The 22,630-nt window shown below is 37.8% G+C and overlaps 2 protein-coding genes across 14 annotated transcripts in view; one reads left to right on the plus strand and one right to left on the minus strand.

Moving 5' to 3' along the window:
- WDR20 (WD repeat domain 20) overlaps positions 1–7,403 on the plus strand; it is a 46,991-nt gene extending 39,588 nt beyond the window's left edge. For 4 of the 7 annotated variants that reach the window (XR_010374488.1, XR_010374487.1, XM_064460792.1 and 1 more), the window contains one exon: positions 6,400–7,403. Coding sequence is in view for 3 of the 7 variants with exons in the window: in XM_064460792.1 (XP_064316862.1) it covers positions 6,400–6,453 (54 nt within the window). In the remaining 4 variants the exon portion in view is untranslated. The other 3 variants (XR_010374485.1, XR_010374486.1, XM_064460791.1) reach the window with 3 other exon arrangements.
- MOK (MOK protein kinase) overlaps positions 6,740–22,630 on the minus strand; it is a 25,213-nt gene continuing 9,322 nt past the window's right edge. For 2 of the 7 annotated variants that reach the window (XM_064460797.1, XM_064460795.1), the window contains 9 exons: positions 22,024–22,094; positions 18,218–18,296; positions 17,657–17,705; positions 16,517–16,695; positions 14,025–14,126; positions 13,419–13,592; positions 13,062–13,173; positions 11,907–12,107; positions 8,410–11,823 (listed from right to left, as the gene is read on the minus strand). In XM_064460797.1, the coding sequence (XP_064316867.1) occupies positions 11,728–11,823; positions 11,907–12,107; positions 13,062–13,173; positions 13,419–13,592; positions 14,025–14,126; positions 16,517–16,695; positions 17,657–17,705; positions 18,218–18,296; positions 22,024–22,094 (1,063 nt within the window). In that variant the 3' untranslated portion in view covers positions 8,410–11,727. Of the gene's footprint in view, positions 7,679–8,409; positions 11,824–11,906; positions 12,108–13,061; positions 13,174–13,418; positions 13,593–14,024; positions 14,127–16,516; positions 16,696–17,656; positions 17,706–18,217; positions 18,297–22,023; positions 22,095–22,630 lie in introns of those variants that run through there. The other 5 variants (XM_064460796.1, XM_064460798.1, XM_064460802.1 and 2 more) reach the window with 5 other exon arrangements.

Here is a 22,630-nt window from a genome sequence, read left to right on the forward strand (position 1 = left end):
GACTCTACAGGAGCTCTTTCCTCTGTGGACTCTGGTGCAGGGTATGTTCTTTATTCCAGCTTTAGATCTTGACATGTACCTAATGAATGTGGAATTTACAGCCTGAGGGTATGGCTCACTCAGATGATCCAGCCATTTTCTGTCTAGAGAAACAGTGGCTAGTCTAGAGCTAAACTCGGCTGAACTAGAACTAAACTGGTCTAAAACTTTGCCTGCAAAATTTCTTGGAACCAGTTTAGCAAAGACTTAAGACATTGCACTTCCATCTGAGTGGAGTAGGGATGGCGTCACCCTTGCAGCAGTGGTTCTGTGTTAACCAACGAAGGAGCCAAACAAATTATATTTACTACAGTGTTTCAGAGGCACTTTTGAGAAATTTCAGTGAAAAAGTTAGTTACTTTGGCTGCAGTCTAACCGAGGTAGGACTTTGTCTCTTAGGTGGAAATACTTTAGACTAAAGCTGAGGAAATCTTCTCTGAACTTGAGAACTTTCTGGTACTTCAGAAGGTACTGATTTGCCACTATGGTGTTCAAGGTATGTAACACATACATATATTTAAGAACAGGTGCCAGTGGAGGAACAAAATGAAATCTAGCCTGAAAGCCTCTGGGAAACATCCAGTTACATCAAGTGATGCAATAACTGTTTGGTCAAACCAATTTCTCAACAGTCAGTGTGAAACAAACTTAATGTTCACTAGTTCTGTGGTCATAGAAGATACTTCGGCAAAAGATGTATTGGAATGTGGAAGTGTAGTCTTGCTTGTTTTTATTTAAGAACATTGCACAAAACTCTCAAGGAAATAACTTGTATGATCACATTATTTTCTGGTTTTTGAAGTTGGATTCTAGGTAGATGCCAGTCAACCGTATCAAACTCATTTCACTCATTTCTTCTCCTGATAAGATCATGCTTATTTTACAACTAACCCAAGTCACATGCTTTTCCCTGAGGTTTTCCCTGTTTTATTTCAATTTTATTATTTTCTAATCTGAAAACTTTAAACCTTGCAGAGTTTTGTGGTTTGAGGGAGCTAGAGAAACAACTGTTCCTAAGCTTGTGAGCCTTTACTACTTAAACGAAGCTTAAAGTCCTATTGCTCGAGCCAAATCAGGTTTCTGCTGGCAAAAGACTTTGCATCTTAAATTATTTTTTTTTCTCTTGAACATGCATATCTTCCACTTGCCAGTCATATACTAGTCTTGCAGTAATCTTGCCTAATACCACTAGACAGATTTTTAGTTAGTCTTAGTCTGCTGGTTTTCTAGCAGCCTTGACTTTTTGTTGACAATGAGTAAAATGGTGATGTACCCGTTAGGAGAAAAAAAAAACTCCTTTATGTACATAGAAGAGAAGTTGCAAATGAAACCTCCCTGATGCTACTACATGCTTTTACAAGATCTGGTGTCAAATGGTGTTACAGAAAAATATGAATGCTGAAACTATTAGAACAAAGGGGCGGGGGGGGAAGGCAAATGGAAGACAAATACTGTGTTTAAAACTGTTTAGTGAACAGACTGTGTAAAGATAGGCATCAGCTTCGCTGTATCCCCCTCAATCCCATACAAAATATTCCTCTGTAGTATGATATGTAAATATTCAGCCTATGCTTCCTTGAACATTCTTAGTTTATTAATTTTATGACTCCATTAGAGATTAATATCTGATTTAGTGAGTATATGCAGTTCAGAGACTTGGGCTAATAAATGCTGAATTGTTTGGATAAGAAACTGTTGGAGATTTTTTCATGCAAATCTTAAAAACAGTTCAGCTGATTTGACTACAGAACTTTAAACAAATGTGAAAAATCTCATTCCATTTTGGCGTATTATTATTGCTCAAATACTGTATTGGACTGTGGGTTCTTTTGTCAAGCAAAGGTCTTGGTCCAGATTACTTTTTCAGAATACTCCAGCATATCTCTGTTCTGGACAAGAATAAACTACCCATGGAATATTCTTCAAATAATAAATTCAAATTATTTCATAAACTGGCAATAGCAGTATAACATTGATTTAACAAATCAATGCCATTTTTGTATGGGCATTTATTAATTCAGCTTTTTAAAATTGGTTTAATTGCATTAGTGAAGTGTACTATGAGACCAGTTAAACTATATATGCCCCAAAGGGTTTGGTCCCCCCGTCTCCCCCCACATTGTTTGTTTGTTACATTGGACCCTGTGCTTTGTTTTTACTACCTTTCAGTTTCAAAACAAAGTAGGAAAGATGTGCAGAGTTCTGACACCGGCATGTTAGCGAGAGCCAGCCGAGCTATTGCTGAGGGAGCGTGCTCTTGGCGCACGCTCAGCCTTCGCCAGGGACAAGGGCGTGGGGAAGTAGCACATAGGCATTAACTGCCTGTGCCCTGCTCATGTGCCCAAACTTGTGCTTTATTATCCTGATTAGTGAAACTACATATGATTGCATCTTTGGTGCCAGTTAATCCTCTTGTAATTTACATGAAGAAAATATTTATTAACTTAGTAGTTACTGATGGCTTTTTTTTACTCAGTACTATCCTCCTGATTTCTTCTGTTCTTTATTTTTTTAAATACAGCAATTACGTGCTGATCTTTCATAGAATTAGTTTCTGTTGTGAAATGCTGTGTTTTGTATCTTTGGAAAAAAAACAAACTTTTGGCTGGAGCATATGCGGAATTAAAAAAACCCAAACAAACCAAAAACAAACAAAAAAGAACCCACATTAAAAAAAAAAAAGCCAACAAAACAAAAAAACCCAACCAACCAAAAAAAACCCCACACCAAAACCCAAAACCCCACACAAAACGCCCCCTCCCTGCAATCTCATTAACTGTGAGGAGGGCTTATCTTAACCCTGCGGCAGGTCTTTCTGAACAGACCGCAGCTATGAGTGCCATGAACCTTGGGTGAAAATGACCTTATTGATTGTATTTGTTACGGCTTTTCATTCCCACCCATGTGAGCCTATTTTTACCAAAAATGCAAAGGCCTGTGTGTTTTGGGAAGTCAGAGAGTGCATAGATAAATGTGGAAGAGCTCTAGCAACTAGTGCTGAACCAGTTTGTGTTTAATACATTCCCATTGCTAGTCGACATAAGACAAACGACGCTGTCCTCTGCACAAGAAGCACGCTTCAGCTGTAGAGTGTTCTGTTACGATGGCAGATGATGTAGCACCTACTTGGAGGACCCTCTCGCAGGTGGTGATGAAGATTGTTTTATCAAATTCCTGACCTGGGTCTCATAACTGTCCCGTTTCCCACCCCCTGCCAGACCCACATGCTGACAAAATAATACTGCTAATAAAAGGCTACATTTATTTTCAAAACTTCTTTGAACAGTCTTTTAATTTGGTTCTGCTGCTTGCTCAGTATGATCTGTTTGCTCTTAAACTTTGAGCTGATGCGCTGTACAGCACGGCAGAGCTGCAGTTGCCACATCTCAGTTCTGTGTTTTCAGCTGTTAAGCTGTGCAGCTTTGCACTAATCAGTTGCTGCAGCTTTTGTCCCATCTCTTACCACCTGGTTGACTAGACTGGGTGGTTTAATCACAAAAAGTGCTGTGGTCTAATTTCTTTCTTTACAGGCAGGAGCTTTCTGTTTATTTTTTTTTTAAATAACCTTATCCATCGTATTATTCCCAGAGAATGCAATCACAAATATTCTGTTCTCACACCCTTTGTATTACAGATCAGACTCTTAGAGGGTCACTTTTGTATCAAAACTGTAACTTTCTTTGAGCCTTCACTTGCTTTCCTGATGTGGCTTTCTAAAGCTTCCTATGTTACACCCAACATAACTCCTCAAATGGCCTTGCTTGAAAGGCTCTGATATAATGGCAGAATTCTATATGATAATTTTTGTTGTTTGGGACCCACTGAAAACACTCACCACTTCGGCAAAGCTTCCATGCCTAAAAATCAAATTCTTATTCTTGCTTTTCTTGTATGAATGTCTAAGGCATCTTCTGAAATTAAGTACTTGGAAGAACTCACAAAATTCCTAATCTCTGTCGCAGCAGCGAAGTTCTAGAAATGCCATCGTAGCCTGGGATAGTTTCAAGGCAATACTTGCAAAGTTTTTTGAAGTGTTTGTCTGCAGTAGCACAACAATATTGATCTTGAGTCTTTCCACTCAGGTGTTCCTCTGGCTTCCCTACTCAGAGTTGCAGAATTAATTCAGAGCAAGGGCTGAAATATAAGGAGTTCCCACTGCGCTTGTGCCCTTCAAAGCAGGGACTCTTCATGGCCTGGGAGGTGAAACCAGGACTGAGTGACTGTGTTCCCAGTCTTGGAACTTGAATTCCATGAGTGTCTGGTAGGTAGTTCACAGGGCAGAAGGCACCGCACTGAATTTCCATATGTGCCACCTGTTGCTAGAGGGGTTGTAGGAAAACGAATGATTCTTCATTTTGCTGCCCAAGAATTGGCTGCATTACAGTGTGACTCTGACATTAGAACAGAGCTTATTTCTCTTCGTCTGTATGGCATGGTTATGAGCCTGTTGAAAAAGACTTTGTATTATGCCATCCCTAGTACTGTGAACGTGCTTACAAAGCACATATTTGCATATGAACAGTGATCCAACACTGATTTAGTAAAGACTGAAAATAATACCTTTGGACGTCTTTTTCCAGGGTACTTGAAAGTTGCTTAGTGGATGTAATCTGGCAAGAAAGGCCTTCCAGTTGCTGCTGGATTTAATAGACTTCTGAAGAATGCTTTGGTAATGAACTACAGAGTTCTGATTCATCTTCATTGCTTTTGAACAAAACTTTCTTCATAAAAAAATTTCAGAAGTGCTTCAGTTGTTTGCTCTAAAATTCTGCCTTTTTTCACCATCTATTCCTTAACTAATAACGTGAAACTTTTTGTTCTCTTCTTGCGAAGTACGCAGCATCTTTGCTATCTTTGCACATCCTGAATGTCCATCAGGTTTAAAGACAACCCACCTCAGCCTACCTCAACAGTGTTTGAATCAGATATCTGCTACATAAACAAGTAAAAATAGAGCAGGTGTGATCTAGGGAGGGCACCAAACAAAGCGCCACATTATTATATATAAATGTAATATCAAATGTGTGCGTGCGTGCACACACGCTGCCTGCAGTAAGTCCTACAAATGTATCCAGGTCCATAATGTGTCTGACCCTGGTAGATTAGATGGTTTTTAAAAAGAAGGGCTGTGGTTTTATAAGAAACTTGATGACCTGAATCCAGGCGGTCCAGCCCCCCTTCACCTCTTCTCTCTACGGTCAGGGTTCTCTTCCATCAGTCAGGACCTTTCGATCTTGGATCCAAGCAAGAAAGAGCTCCTGTAGATTCTGAAGATGTGACCCAGTTTCACATCGTGTGCTAATTGCTGCCTGAGCTTGTCTAGTTTGATGGATCTGAGTCACAGGATCTTAATTTTGAGGTAAGAACCTAAGATGGTAGCTCTTTAAAGGAATTGCCAAAAGTGCATTTATCACGCTCACGTAGCAGGGAGTTGCGCAGTGATACTCACTGGTGTGCTTCCAGCTTAGCGGCCGTTGTGCTCCTCAGCCTGCTGGCGCTCGTCATAACTAAATAATGACCTTGCAAGAAGACTAAATTGTACTTTGATATTAAGCTTTTTCTAAATGAGTCTGATATGCCATTGTTTTTACTTGAATTATTAGAAAGAGGCTACTATCTGCAAACTTGAAATGGAAACCCTCCATTGACATCTGTCTGTAAGGTGTAGTTGCCTTAGTCCGGAGCAGTAGCCGCTGCCTGGCAAGGGGTGCTGCGCAGTCACGGGATTGTGTCTGGAACGATGTAATCTCGTTTTATTTGAATGGCGATGTAGTTTAGTTAAATGAGCTGGTAAAAAAGTTTTCCTGAATGCACGCTTTAAATTGTAACGGGAACCCTTTACTGAGCTCTTGCTCAGTGTTTCATTCTCTTTTAAAATTACCAAAACAAATATTTGGTTGGATAATCTATTTTTCTATTCAAAGCTTGTAATACTCAATACCATATAAGAGACCGAGTGTTTCCCTGTATCAGGTTATGTGTCAAACTTTGTTAATATTGGAATAGGTTTGTTCGTTGCTACCCTAACAAAATGCTGATCACTTTTTTTTGGTCTATGATTTTTAAAGTTTCACAGTTCACAATGACTCAAAATGCAAGGTAGATTAAACCAAATGCTGGGATCAGCTTCATGGTGTGTCATGAACACACACGCTTTCTTACTTACTGAAAGCTCTTTTGGGCGCTGCTCGACTGATACTGTAGCGGCTTAGATGCTTTTGTAGGAAAGAAGGTGCTAATGTGTAAAGTAAACCAGTGGCAGTAAAAATAAATTGTACTTGGTTTAGCTTCAGGCTAAGAACTTTATAAAATTAATGTCAGGTTCTCTTGCTGGATTAATGTAAACTGCTTTGTTTGCAGGGTTTATTGTCATCCCAAAACCAGGCCAATTCTCCAAGTGGAACTGTAGTATAGCCATCACACTACTGCTAGCAAACCTCTGAACACAGGACAAGAAGTAATGACAGTGGAACCAGGAGCTGTTCTTCAGGCAAAGAGCATCACAAATTATAAGGCGGCAGAGTGTAAACATGGAATTATGTGAATCACATAGTAATTTGCAAAGGAACAATGTAATGAGTTCTTATCACAGCTAATGCTGCTCACCCGAGGAAGAGTTTTCATTTGGAAACAAAAAAAACCCAAACCAACCAAACAAAAAATCCCAAGCTTCCTTTGGTGCCGCAGGAAAATATAGGAACATTTTTTGTTTTCTTTATACTTTTCAAGTCCAGTGTAATTTAATCTCGCTCTATAAATATATAAATAAAAGATATATATATATATAGTGTAAAATAAAGTATGTTTCTTAAATTCAAGTAAGTTCAATGGTTAAACTAGTACTTCACCATTGTTTATTTTGCACTGATTTTTTAACCAGAGATGGCTAGAAGAGAGCCTGGAATGCACTCATGGAAAATGAAAGGCATTTACTTTCTGGCTTCAAAATGTTATTCAGGAAGATGGATGCTGCAATCACAGATTTTTAAGACAAAATTGTTTTGCACTTAAATAGTTTAATGCTAATAGAGAATTACTTTAAAGTTGGTGTCCAGACACCAGAAAAACTATGTTGTGGAGAAAAGATCCTTTGTATCTATTAAACATTTATTTTAATATTGTTGTTTCCAACTGCAGTCAGCTCTGTATAATATGTATAAATAATGTAATTCAGTGATGGGGGAGGGGAGTAATGGATCATTACACTAGAAATTCTCATTCATTTAAGAAAGTGATATTTCTAATTCAGAAAATACATATTAAACTATATTGAATATGCATTTTTGTTTACTTTCTGTTCAAAGTTGATCACTTTTGATGTAATCAAGCCTTTGTTGAATTAAATGTTTGGTACAGAAATACCATCTAAGCTTTGTAGGACAAATTCCTTTCAAAAATATCTCATCTAGAATGTTGCTTCAAATTTAATATAGTTGACTTTCAATTAGGAAAGTGAAATAACACTGTTCTGTTCCTGTTCTTAATGGTTTATCTCTAAATAAGTCGTACAGCAGAAATCTTGCAGACAGACAACTTTGTGGGGTAAGGATTCTGTAATGACATAGTCCCACATGCTTGTCTTGGGAGTTGTGATGTGAAAGATCCAGCAGCAGATGTGCACACGGTCTGACCTGGCAACCTGGAATTAGGTCGACATATTGGAGTAGGCATGGTTGAGACAACTTGTTTGTCTTAAATCAGGCATCTCATTTATAATTCAGTGCTCTTAAACTGATACCTGTTATGGAGCTAGACATACCCACGTATTTGTGTAGGTTAATGCTGCTTGTCGTTTTATTCCGTTAATAATAACTGAACACATTACTTCTAGTCAGTCAGCAACAGAACACTTAAATTGTTTTCAGCAGTTCTTGCAAAGATTAAACCCTCCGAAGAGATGTTGCTCCATGTCAAGCCCAGAACGACCGAAGACAGAAGTATCCACCACATCGTTCCCTCCTTCCCTGTAGCAATAGCCACAGCTGGGCCTTTGCTGGGTCTTGCAGCTGGGCCTGAGGCAGGCAGAGCACAGCAGGGACCGCTAGCCCAGGAACACACACACCTGAGGGCGCCCGTTGGTGCCCCTCCTGCTCTCCCAACAATGAAGCTGGGTAGAATTCTTTAAATTGCCAGTAAAATTTAGACATGATGTTTTTTTAGGAAATGAATGAAAATCTGGGGAGAAACAGCTACAGTAGCTACTTGTAACTAGGTCTCAGTAATGCTGCTAGCATGGAGACGACTGCCAGACACCGTTATAAGCTGGCATTTAGATTACAATTCTTAAAGGAGGCAAAGTACAGCTCTGTCTTTATTACTTATGCTTTTCTAAAATAGGAGTAATGGGGAAAATACTGAAACTGAGCAGGATTATCGTTCAGAAGTTTTATTAACATAGTGGGTTTAACTGTTAAAATAAAGATAAACCTCATCACTGAAGACTAATTACCTCCCTGGAGACTTCTTTTATAAAAGTGCTTCGTACGGCCTGAGGCAAAATGAAACAGTTGAGAAAATACGTAGTAACTTGGAAAGATTTTTTCTTTCCTTCAACTGAAAAAACACAAAAACAGTATGGAAAACCAGTAGGAGCCCACACTGGGGTAGTAACAGCAGCTACTTGCACACCCGTTTGCAGAGTACGTCCCTGCTACAGAGCACAGTTAAACAGTGTACAAGGCGGATACGTGGTTTTTCTTTTTCCAGCCTCTTTGCTATTAGGCAATCGTCTAGAAGCTTGAACTGCCCATCCCACCCTTTAGTCCATATGGAAAAACATATTTTAGGAAGAAAAGGGATATTAATAACTTACCTGGAAAGAATTTAGAGTTTCCTACTATAGATACAGCTCTTAAGGGAGCTGTTAGAAAACTATGTCCTACTATGTTAGAAAAAAATATCTAAAAGTGAGTGGAACACACATCATCTCAATATGGAATTTTAGCTGGAAGAATGAGCGTAGAAACAATACTTTCCAGTTTGTAGTTTGACGTTGAGTGCATTTTAACTATAAAGCAAGTGGGAAAACTCAAGTTTGCCACTGATCCAACAGCCGGAGCGTGTACGTTGTCTCCAGAAGTACAATGGCAAATGAAATATATTTATATATAAGCCTCTGCTAGGCATTCAAACAAATATTGGATTGCCTTATTGTTGGAGTTCTCCATCTGTTCTACCAGTACAAGCTGCTAACATGAAAGCATGACGAAGTGGAGCAATGATTAACTGCAACAGCAGTAAAACTCAGCCAGCTGCTGTCATTGGACACCCCACCGTGCTTGGAGCTGCCGGTCAGGAGCACATTTTCTGCTTAGAACTGGAGAAAAGAGAGCACCCAGCCAGTATCAGTATCAGGTTCAATAAAGCGAGGAAGAGCAGTTAGCTATACTGCTACACTCTGCTGTTTAATTCTCCCTTTATTATGAGGGTCTCACCCTACTGATGTGGACTGCTTCCTCCACTAAATCTCTGCTCACACATTTGTTCAGTCCCAGTAAGTGACCCCTGCTACTCCCCTGGCATACCTAGGATGAGCAGCAGCAATGCGGGTTTCCCTGCAGAGCCTTGTTCGTGTGCTGTAGCCTTATTTTACAAGAATTCTTGTGGGGGCTGGGATGTTTTTCCATTCTTGCTATTGAGATTCTGAAAGTTTGCTATGAAGAAATGGAATAAAATGAGCAAAGGTGCAGTAGGCTGTGATGCAGGTGCAAGATGCTCAACTTGGATAGTCAACTTTGAATCAATACCAAAAAATTACTCCCATGGTACGTGCCACAAACCTTTAGCCTGCTAATATTTTCCCATTTTAAAAAATCTGCTAGTAAATGTCATGTTGCTCCTCAGTCCAGTATGTGAAAATAATACCTTCTTCAAAACACAAGGATAAATATAAGATAGACAAGTGCTTTTAAGCAGTAGATTCCAGAAGATCCAGAAGATTCATAAAGAACTTGAGGTTCATGAGCTTCCCCACATTGAAAAGCTACAGTGTGGAATTTCAGCATGCTCGAAGTTATCCAGAAGCTGAATGGGAGAACAAGGAATAGGATCTAACACAGTCACAACAGTGTCCTACGAGTGGTGAGATGCCAATTCTTAAAAAGACAACCATCCAACCAAAATAGCACAACAAAAAAGCCACCTACTGGAAAACCTCTAACTGAATGAGAAGAACCGTTATTTTAACAAATGCACAGCCTAATAAAATCCCAGATCTGAGAGCATAACGGGCATAACTCTTACTTACTCTAAATGACTAGAATTTTTATAAAAATCTTAATGGGTGCTTTATTGCATTGTTTGAGCTGCATCTTAAGTGATCAGAAGAAATAGTTTGTCTGGACTTAGAGCACCAATCTCAAACTGATGCTTAAGGGTTGGCTTAGTAACATTAGCATGACCTGCTACCCTGTGCATTTTTTCACGGTGCCTCCTCATGCGCAGCAGCGACTCCTAATACACATCGCCCCTTGCCTGCCTTCTCATCGCTTGGTTTTCACTTTCGTGTTGCACAGAAAATTTTGAACAGCAGCAGCGGCTCCAGAAGTGTTTGGTTACTGGACAAAAAGCTGATCACTTCCCAATTATGACCACAGTAACTTTTAGAACTATTAAAAAAATAAAAGTTATTTGCAAAACGTGTCCTGCAGGCATACTTATGAGGCAGAAGATTTTTAAACCCCCACCTAAGTATGACTTGCACAAACTCATTTGTTTTTTCAATAGCAAAACTATTTTGTAACACATCGCCAAAGTATTGCAAATTAATTATTGCCAATTTTTAGGAGATCTTGGGACTTCAAAAATCAATGGTATCAAATTGCAGTAATTACTCATTCCAAGCAAGATAAAAACTCTGCCTTGCAACTCTTACCTTTTATATCACTAGGAAACAGTGACATTATATTGAATTGCTACCGATGATCTGTGCGCAGCATTTCTGAAGTGTGACTTCTTGAAGAGAAGCCTTGACTGCTCTTCTATGCAACTAGCTGCAACAGTCGCTGTTAAAACTTTTGATTAACATTGAGATCAATGGCTTGAAGAAAACGACGACAAAGTTTTATATGCTTTTGAATCAGATAAAAGTTGCTTTAGCTTTTAGGTGGAGTTATATAAAAATATTCAGCAGTTACCAAAACTGCATCAAAATCAATTATCTCATTTGATTACATAATCTGCACATTCTTAACAAAACTTGAGGCTGAAGCTACTGAATACGGGAGGTGAATTCTTTCCAGAGTTGACTGAAAATTAAAAATTTTACATCTAAAAAACTATACAAAAGTTAGCTGTCATTTATAATATGATATGAAAACTTATATTTTGTAGCTAACATTCCATTCCTAATACTGGAGCTCAAAGAATCCTTCCATGTTATTTTTAACCAACCTCCTCCTCCATCAGGTTCTAAAAGGGAAAAAAACCCAAACCTAGAAAGTTCAATCCAGAGTGCTCACTAAGCTCTGCCAGAACAAGGCTTTAATTAAATACTGATACCCTTCAGGAACAGAACACCAAAACGGTGGGTAAGCAGCCCTTCAGAAACTTGGGGGTTTCTCCTACAAATTGTCAGAGAACACAGAAGGCGGCACTGCTGTTCTCGTTAGCGCTCTCACAACGGAAGCGTGATTGGCTCTCACTGCAGAGTCGTGCTTTTCCTCACACTCCAAATACTTGACAAGGCAGTCAGTAACCTCCTCCTCCTCCTCCTCCTCTTCGTTTGATAGCAGGTAAGTGGAAATATTTTGGGGAAGACTTACATGCCTTCTGTTTCTCAGACTGCTGAGGAAACAACAGGAGTTTGAAATACGGTCTGTAAAACACATTTTGCTGTTAAACTTTAATGAGCAAGTTAGCGTCTATACCTCGACATTTGATCCAATAAATCTAACAGACTGTAATGAGGGGGTTTCACCACTTTCCTTAGGTGCCCCGAAAACAGCATGGAATGTCAGAGCAGGACAGGAAGTCAGTTTGGCTACTCCAGAAAGATTTAATTTTGGTAGTTCTCCATGAGGAGGTCCATGTTGTTGTTTTGTTTTTTCCTGGACTTTCCTAAGAGAATACTTTTAAAATAAACAAGATTAAATTTCTTTCTGAATTCTTAAAGAATTATTCTTAAAGAATAAAATTAAAAGAGAAAATCTAAATAATAATAATAAAAAACCCCAAACAGCCAAATACTTCAGCTAATTATTTTTTAAGAATTACTACCTCACTTGATGTTTCTTGCAGTTTTTCCTGAAGGAATTTCTTATAAACCCCACACTGATGACCCCAGAACTAAACTGGTGGAAAAAGCGGCTGCTCCTATGGAAGGAGAGTTTATGCTTTCAAGGTTAAATGCACAGCAGAAAATAATTTATAATTTGTTTTACTACTGTAATTTGTTTTATTGAGAAAAACCTGTATTTGAGTTTTTCATGTAGTCCTAACTTCTAGCTCACCTTGCAGATATAGCGAACCCTGAAGAGTGAACACGTTATTTTTCATGTAGCTTGAATATAAACAAAGTTTTAGTTGACCAGAATTTTTAATCAGATTTTAATTTTTTGATTTCCAGTGTCAAATATAAGTTTAGATTTTCCCACATATCATCTACATACAGGATAATTATGTTTTTAAAATGTATATTTTTTCAGAATGTAGGCTGAAGGCTGGCAAAGGCAAAAGCACCCTTTCTGTCTCTGCTAAAACTTCATCTGTACAATTTTTTAACTCAAAGGCAGACAGCAGAAGAAGAGGATGATGACATTTTAAACAAACTTAGAAATGACCCTCTAAGTAATAGCAACTATTACAACCATGTACTGAAGGGATTATGTGGTATCACAGCTTCTAAATTCTAACTCGTGATTTTCAGGGCTTGTCGGGGGTGGAACTGCATCAGACCCAATAAAGATCAGTGTTTAGGCAGACTGAGTAAAACCAAGTAATCAGCTTAAGTAAAACATTTGTTTCTAGCTAACAAGCTCAGCATCACAAATTACTAGCTGACAAGTCTTCCACTTTAATATTACCTGTCTTTGACTTTCCTTCGAAATTTGCCACGACTGCAGAGGTACTTGCCCTGCTGTATTTCCTAGTAACCTTAATTTTTTGTGCACGGCCATAAGTTGTGGATCAGCTGCCCTAAAAAGTTTGGGGCAAAAAGGAAAAAAAAAAAAAAAAAAAAAGAGAAAAACATTGGTTATACTTTAGGTGAAATTCGGACTCAATGCAAAGAATTATGTTGACTGAATTCTGCTCGTATTGTATGCTAAGTACTAGCACGGTAAGCAAACTTCATTTCAGTCCACTTTAAATAACATGCACACAGCGTTCCCCCTGCTTTTTAATTCTAGTCTTCAAGAATGAAGTGGTTTGAAGTCACTTGCCAGAGTTCTTGAAAATAAGGGTGCTGTAACGCTTGATGGGCAGCGATTCTCTCATCAGGATCATATTTTATCATTGCATACAGGAGAGAGAAGCCTTTGGGAGACAAATTGTGCACAAGAGGCGGTATTCCTTTTCCTTTTTTAAAGGGGAAATCAAAACTCGCAATTCTTGACCTGTGTTATGTAAATTGAGAATAAACAGTTACTCATGCGTATTCAGAGAGAACTACAATTTACTGAAAAAAAAAATTTCTAATCTGATTTAAGTAATAATTTATTAGGGACAAGTCAGTAATACTTGGGGGGAAAACAAGTTTTCTTTCCTAACAAGTTCTGTCATTGGCCTTAAAGACACTATGGAAATAAAAGGCCAAATTTATGTCAAAAAGGATTGATATAGGCTCAGATTTCCTCTGCTCTGCCTACAAGGATCATGAATGTGAGACTATCTCTAGGTAAGGATAAAAGACACTTTGCTTTTTGGGCAGCAGCCGTCACAACAGTATGGGATTTCTGTGGTGGCTCCCTGGGCAGAAATTGCATACAGTTGTACAGTTATATTGTGGATATTTAAACAGATTAATAACTATGGGAGTGCATACTTACTGCTTGAACTTGCTGAGAGTTTCGTTAGCAGGAGTACCTATAACATCATGGATTTTTGAAATTTGGTCCAGCTCATTAGATCCAGGAAAGAGAGGCTGAAAACTGCAAGGTAAGAGATGGGATTAGCACTAGAGAAGACACAATTAAACTAGTTTAAGTCGCAAAGCTGCCACTTCCACTAAAAAATTTTTATTTATGAGGAAGATGATACATTTTAGAATTATTCATTTGTGGACAATTTAATACCAACCAACAACTGAAGGATAACATGTGAGCAGTGGATTCATACAACTGCATATTTGGATGGAAAAAATAGTTCGGGTTCCTAAACAGAAACCTGTAGTTGCTCCCTCCTCACAGGTTTGGGGTAAAATATGTAAAGAGAACATCCCTCCTGGAGCAAGGCGATGGATATGGGATTGTGTTTTCTCCTAGTGAAGACAATGCGTTTTCCTCATTTTAAGACAGCAGAGTCAAGCAGTCCCTCTTGTTGTGTATGCACATAGAAATACATACTTATAAGAAACATTCCATTCCTAACACACAGGTTCTCTGCAAACAGCAATACTTGAAAGATGGTAATCTGAAGTGCATTCTTGAGCTTGATTCTCAGTTAATACAAAACTTGCATAGAGTCCTTGAAGATGTTATCAATAGAGCAATCTATTAGGTCCACTACCATTTGTTTCTCGCACATGTTGCCCTTTTCTATGTTAGCAGAACATTTCCTCGGGCTTATAATTTAAGAAACACTTCAGTAGCACCATGTGATTCTTGAAAGCAATACATTCATCCCTCTTTGTAGAAGGAGGAAACATCTTTTAACTGTTTGCAAATTCAGTCAAACAGCTGGCTGCACAGTGAATGTCTTTATAAAGCTTTGAGAAGAGGAAGGAGAGAAAAGAGATCTGATTCATGTTGTGCAGCTATATCAAGACAAGCAGTTGGGAGTAGCTTTTGCGTGAACTACAAAAATGTGCCGTCTCTAAATGTAAAGCTATAACTTAGGGAAGAACAACTGTGCAATTCACAAACAAACATAATCCAGGAACCATGGTTTATAAGGAACAGAAAGAGGGAGAGCAAGATCTGGAAGATAAGCACGGCTGAGTAAAAGACTGAAAATTCTTACACAATGTGGTGTAAAGCGTAAAGGCTTATGCACATGTTCAGCAGCAAAAACTGCAAGATGCATTTCAAAAGAAACAACCCGTCCATACCTTCCTTTAGCTTGGCTTGGCTGTATCTTTTTTAATTTGGTAATTTTCAGTAAACGTCTCCCATTTCTCTCTGAGCACATCTATCAGGTCTGTGAAAATGTGCAGTGGTTGCAAGGAATTAAATTTGTTACATTAAGCTAAAATTATGAGGAAATATCTGTAAGGTTTTTTTTTGCCCTAAGAACACTTAAGTTTGCAGCATGTAATTTTCTTGCCAAACTTCAAAGCTCACCTGATTCAAACTGAAATGGAAAAACACGGCATTTTTAAAGCTTTTGGTCCCAATTTACTTTGCAAGAGAACTGCTACGTTTAGGATTTTTCTGTTAACAGTTTTCTGACCGAAGTAGAACTGTTTCTACAAGTTAGCAGGCAAAGCATAAGGGTTGTCATCTAATGCGATGGTGATGGCAGCAGCTGCACTTGGAATGTGGAGGAGGAGGAAAGAAGCAAAGCAAATGTTATCACTGCTGGTTGCGTATCAGAGGCAGCAGTGTGGGAGGAGAATAAAGAACTGCTGCTGTTGCTAGGGCACAAAGATATTGGAGAAATACTTATGGTGGTTATTTTTCATTTTTTCTTGAAGACCAGTGACAAATTTTTTGAGTTATAGTTTCATCATCATCGAAAACCTTAAAGGACTTTAATCTGGGTTTTCCTCTTCCCTCATCAGAATTCAAAATATTCCAGTACATAAGGTCCCAGCACAAGGGTCTTAAAAACACTGCATTATAAATCGAAGTAGTAAATCAGAGGGAGTGTCTTCTCTAATCTTCTCTGGCTTTGCAGAATAGTAAATCAAAACAAGAGGGAAAAACTTTACCATCAAGTGCATTAATAAGATTGAGGACAGTTATCAATGGTCATGATAGGAAGTGAGCCATACTCTGTTCGGAGTTAAAGCAGAGAAAACACATTTTTACCAAATGCAAATATGAAGCCAACTGGGGGGGGGGGGGAGGGAAGAGACAAAACCCAAACAACCAATGAAACAACCAACTGTTCAAAAATGTTGTATCACTTGTAAATCATATCTGTTGGTACTCTGTTCTCTTGAACATCCCACTGCTTTAGTACTAACCTGCCATAGGGTGAAGAGAGCACGGGACAAGGCAGGATTACTGCCTTGTGAACCCGGCAGACTAATCACAGAAGCAGCTTCCACAAAACCATGGAAACAAAGATCACATTACCTGTACCACATACTCCTTCGATTATTTATCATTGATTTTCTTGATTAATAATAAGCAAGAGCCTCCACTGAACACTGTACCTTGTGATTTCATAGAAAACACAGCCAGCACTCCACATATCAATTTTATAACTATAGTAGCCATTTGTAAGTAAGCATTCAGGTGCTCGGTACCAGCGTGTAGAGATATATTCTGTATGTGGCTGCTTAGAATATATACTCCTACAAGATCCAAAATCTCCTAACTTCAGGGTATTCTGCTGCAAAAATAAAATATTTTGACAAATTAGAAACACTGAAATATTTGAGCAAATATGTTCTTTAAACACGTGAAGTAGTCATCATAAAAGAAATCACAGATTACTTTAAGAATAAACTTTCAGAAATCCCAGGGGTAGTATTATAGCAATAAAACTGCATTTAAATAGCAAGTAGCTCCCGGCTTGAAGATATCTGTGTCCCATAATATGTGCAAATACCATGTATCTGTACTGTCCACATATGCATAATATGTGCAAATGCTGTGTACGCTATACATCCTTAAAGAGCTAAGAGTTAATTGAAAAGCATATAGACTGTTACTGAAGGGAAGACTGCTGAATAGGACACCTGGATTAAGTTGTTTTCTTAGAGTTCTTGTGTTTAGCAGTGATATAATAGGTAGCTTTTGCTTATCTTTGTAACAGTTTCTGCTATACACTTCTAAGACATAAAAGAAAAAATTATCTCCAGAAAATAAAATTTCATAAACTGAATTTTGAAATCCTTGCTTTTCAGACATTAGCAAAATAATATTCTGAAACTGTCAGGAGAATAGATTTCAATGAAGAAATCTTCTGAAAGCTAATCCTGTCTGCTGTCTTTTGTGTGAATAACTTCCACTAAACGTAGGAGTTGAATGTAGAAAGAAAGGGCTGCAGAACTGAACCCTATCGCTTGTTGCTAGGTTAAAGATAAACATAAATCAATAGAGGATAAAGAACACCTTATTAGATTGTAACAAATGCAGGCTGTAACGCATCTGATTCATTTCAGGTTTTACCCAATAACAAACTACCTTGTTCATTCCTCAGATGAGGAACGTGGTATTAGAAGTGATTGTCTATACATTTTTTAAAAACTGTCCTTTTATTCATGAAGAACCATTACCTTCTCAGAGTAAAGCTAAAAATACTGATGTACTTCACTTTCAGGTAAATATACTCACATAAAATTAATTACCTTTATTAATATGTTTTCTGGTTTCACATCTCTGTGAAATATCCCGTTGCTGTTACAATACAAACACACCAGAGAGAAGAGTTCAGTAAAAATGATAAACATTATCAGTGCTTCCAATTATTCGTAAAAAAAACTCCTTCAAGAAACTTAACCCTTTCTTCAAACTTATCAACAGCGTAGTAAAAAAATTTAATTTTGCCACCACGGTGATACAAGAGCTATCGGTATGGGAATGGGGAGAGGGCAAGTCCAGGATGGGGAGGCCAGGCTTTCTGCTTTCGCTGTCACCAGGGTACCAGAGGGCTGCAAGGGCCACCCCCTCCCAGGAGGGCCTTCTGCAGCAGGTGCCAGTGCTCCCCTGGGGCGCTGGCAGCAGTGTGGGCTACGTGCTTGCTGCCTTCCAGTGCGCTGCTGCAGGCAAAGATGCGTCTGGGCATCGGTTTTTTTCCTCCTAGCAGCAGTCTGCTGCCCCAGACAACTGTACGTCTCCTCTTAGAGATGACACTGAAATAAATGTATGATACATTTACTGTAAAGCTGTTGCTGAACCAGGTCTCTTACCTATGTATGTAATCAAGAGATTTGCATAACTGGTACATGTAGTTCTTAATTTTTTTTTCAGATAATGGCTTCCTCCTTCCTAGAATTAAATTTCAAGTTGTTCAAGTCCTTTTTAGCCAGCAACAGAATACAAAAAACCCCTACTCTTCAGCTTCTAGTAGTGCATTGACATTACCTTTTTCAATTATACTATTTCTGTCCTTCATAGCTAGCTTTGTAATCCATTTTCCACTCAACTTCAGACATAATTTAGATTTCAGTATGCACCAGAATAGCTCAGCTAACAACCATCATTTCCATAGTCTGTAATCTGCTTTAGCTTTCACTGCATGTTTTTTCTTGCAGTATGTTTCCCCAAGTTCTAACAGAACTGCAATATTTTGCTCCTAACATCTAATTTTCTCTCTGAACAAAGTAGCTGTCCTTAGGTTCAAGAGTCATATCAATCACCTCAAATTACTGCAATGCTTATATGAGTGTGATTCACAGTTGACTTGCAAATTAAAGGTTAACCTATGTAGTTTAGCTTGGTACTGCTGTTGCGCAGTAATGACAGTTATAACGTTTATCTATTTTTCAGAGCCATTCAGTAACTATTCAGCTTTTTTCTTTTATAGGTTCCAAAGGCCTTTTAATCTTGCTGTAATGCCTTTATGTAACGCTGCAATGCCATCAACAGCGGCAGAAACGATCACGTTTTTGAAAAACAAAGCAGGTACTGATCTGCCTGATGACAGTAGTATGAGTAATTGGCTGGGGAGGAGGAGGGAGATTATCAGGACACTAACTCATTGAGGCTGCAAGCCCTAGCAGCAGTGGGACTTGTGTTCTGAACTGATTACAGTGCTCCTCCAGTCAGCCACGTAATCCACTGAGCAGGATTAGATAACAAAGCACTTGAAACGGAGTACCATTTACATCGGGAATTGTAGTATTATTACCCCAGTGGGGATATAAAGCATTTTCAACATCAGGATTTTCATCATTTATAGTAGAAAAGATTTTATAAAATGCAGCTATTCAAACCAGCTTCAATCATTATTTGTATTTTAAAAAATCAGGCCTTCATAAAAAGAAGTCATGCTCAATTGTTTTTTCATTATAGGTCACTAGTAAAATCTGGAGCAGATGCTCCTCTTCTTCCAGATTTATCATTAGAGAAACCTTAGTTGGATGTAATCATAAGGCGGTGACACTTGAGGATACACTGGTTTTCGCTTGAGACATCTTCCTCACCTCTCTGAGTCGTATTTTTCATTGCTTTAAATGACAAATCTGCTCTTGATTAAACAAAAGGCAAATGACTGTTTTTCAGTTATTAAATGACTTGTGATACCACTATAAATTAATATCAAGAGTATAATGACTTTGTGTAAAGACAAATAACCTTGTCTTGATTGAAATAATGTGAATCTGTCAGTTTAAGGACAAAACCAAGGGGATCATCTTTCCACATTAGTAACATTGCAGTGAACTGTTCTCCTAATTCCAGAAGTATCTCTGTACACCTTGTTAAATTAGAAATTAATTTTCAGTCAACCCCTACTTAAAATTTTTCTTCATTACAAAATTTTGCACAAACCACACTTGCCTCTAGATTTTTCTAACTCAAAGGTTTTTGAAGTTGTTCTGCACCTGTATTAAACTTTGCAAGATTCAAAGTAGTCGGAAAATGGCAAGGAGTCGCATCACTATACACTGTAGAAATGTACAAAAGACTACAAATCATCTGAGATGTAACTACTTTTGTACACTCTGAAAACTGTTTCGTGACAGAGCATCACTAATGAACACAATTTAATTGTTCCACAAATTGGTAATGCACTCCTTCAAATCACAACACTGAAAATTCAAAAGAAGCTCCTTCTACTTGCCGTTGTTATCTGAGGATTAATATTCTCAATCAATAAATGGCTCCTTATTTCTGGCTCAGAACTAAGATTAATTTTCCAATTTAATTACAGACTTGGAATTTTTGCCATACTTATTGTCTGAAGTGACTGCCGCATGTCACATTTCTTGTCTTTGCAATAAGCCACAAGCAGAGTTGTTTGGGGGAGAAAAATAAAAAACAACTTCTGCCCCATAGGAAATCGTGGTGTTGACAGGTCTACTTTGAAACTCCAAAATTAATTTCTGAAAAATGCAAAACACATCACACAAACTAAATACTTTAATACTTCAAAATATCAAAATACTTTTTTTAATTTATGATAATCTCTATAGAAAGCTGTTGTTCATTTCCCATTTTATTCTATGATTTGCCAAGCTCCACCCCCTGTGCCACCACCTTGTACAAGGTGAAAAAAAAGGCATTTTATCATGGAAAACACAGTCCAGACACAAAATCCCGACCATAAAGGAGAACCAGCGATTTATAGAAGTTCAGGTAGACCCAGATTAATGTTTAGATAACTCCTAATTGCAGCATTTCAGATTACAATTAAACATAGATTTCATTTTGAACTAATTTACCATGCCGTAAAAAAGGAAGTTTTTAAGACTAAGTGGCATGAAAGCAATCTTCTTGTGGAAAACGAATTTGATAAAAACTGTACTTTAAAATAAAAAAAAATAACAGAACATACTGAAACTATTAGACTAGTTTCCATCTGTATACAATGCTTAATAGAGGAGGCTTTTTTACATGAAAAGAATGAGAGAAACACTAAGAAATGTAACCAAATGAAAGCAAATACTCTGAGGTCAAAAAAAAAGGGGCAGTTAAAGAACAAACCTAAATATTTTGACTTTTCATAATGGAAATACATTATCTCTGCTGGAAGGAGAAGATGCAGGATTGTTTTTAATGCACTGGACTAACCTACTATCCAATAAGGACTCCTTCCTATGTGCTATTACTCTGACTTTACAACTTAACAAACTTATCCTGGAAAAATGAAATGTCTTATTAAAACCAGCAAATATTCATGTCTGCCTCAGTTATCAGCAAACAACTGCATTTGAACCTCAAATTCTTATCTCAGTCAGGACAGGGTTACTCCTTTTGTTAGAGAGCTGAATGCTCAGTGTCACTAACGTCATGTTTGGGAAGTCTTATCTGTTCTGTTAACCGAGCATGCAACCGTCATTCAGTATACTTACATTAATCTCCCAACTGTTAAGACATTACAAATTTTTAATGATTCAGAAAAAAAAAATCCTCTTTTAATATTGAATTATAAGTGAGCCTTCATTTGCTCTATCTAACTCCTTTGGTGTCTATATGAGATCTGGTTTTAAATCCACATTTGTTCTAAACTTTTTTGTAGGAACTCTTCCTTAAGCCTTATAGTTTCCCACCTGCTTTGACAAACAGCTCCAGAATTTTTAAATATAGGAGGTTTCAGGGAACAATGCTATTTTATAGAGAAAGTTTGGTAAAAGGCATTTTTATTAGCTATAAAAACTCGAAATCATTAGTCATTGATTCAGTAGTTTTTGAAACAAATGGGAATAATTTTCTTGTTAGATCATTCCAGTCTTGACCTCGCAGAGAACCTATTTAAGTTGTACTTTTTGTTACATAAAGCAATTATTTTGTGTTTTGTCCCTGTTTTCATGTAAAGTTTGACTGAAATAGATGGCCATTGACCTGACTCATTAGAAACGTCCCGCATCCATCCCTGCCTTTAACGAGTGGGTATATTGTACTGGAAAGAAATAAAGAGCAAAGCACTACAGCACAAAATTTCCCTATGAATTCTATAATATGTAACGGTGAGCACCCAAGTGAAAAATAATTCTTTCCACTTTGTGATCTACATGAGGAGGGTTTGTGTGCTCCTTAAGCAAGTGCTACATACCTTTTATCAGCTCATAAATATTCATATCCATAAGTTCACATATCAGTGAAAGGGAGCCAGCTTTTTTATCACTGGGGAAACAAACAAGCAGGCTTTAATTTGTACACAGGGTAGAAAAAAGTACTTAGTTTAACCAGTATTAAAATGGACATTTTCATTTTTCATTGATACTTTCTCACAGAAGTTTTTCAACTTAGGGTCTGAGGTATCATAGTTTTTATTTATACTATCCGAAGTGTCTGATACAAAAGGTAACTGTTTTTCTCCGTGAAGTTATTTGAAGGCATGTTTTCTGGGCACACTGCACTGTTCGCTATGAAGAAATCTCCAGCAAGTTAACTGATAGAATCTTACAATAAAAGATAAGAAAGCTATTACACCATATATGAAAATACTTTCTAGTTAGGTCTGCAGCAGTGTTCTATTGCACAGAAATGAGTATCTGACTGGAATCTGTGTTTTGCTAATAACAGCGGTTTTAAATATTATCACAACATGATAATACATCTGACACTTTATTTTCCATTTCATTGCCCTGCAGAGGCAGACTTCTTTAGGTCTTCAATTTCTCTTATAATTGCCTTAAAGTGCATTCCCTCTGCAATAT

This window comes from Phalacrocorax carbo, chromosome 9 (assembly GCF_963921805.1).
Source record: "Phalacrocorax carbo chromosome 9, bPhaCar2.1, whole genome shotgun sequence".
NCBI lineage: Eukaryota > Metazoa > Chordata > Aves > Suliformes > Phalacrocoracidae > Phalacrocorax > Phalacrocorax carbo.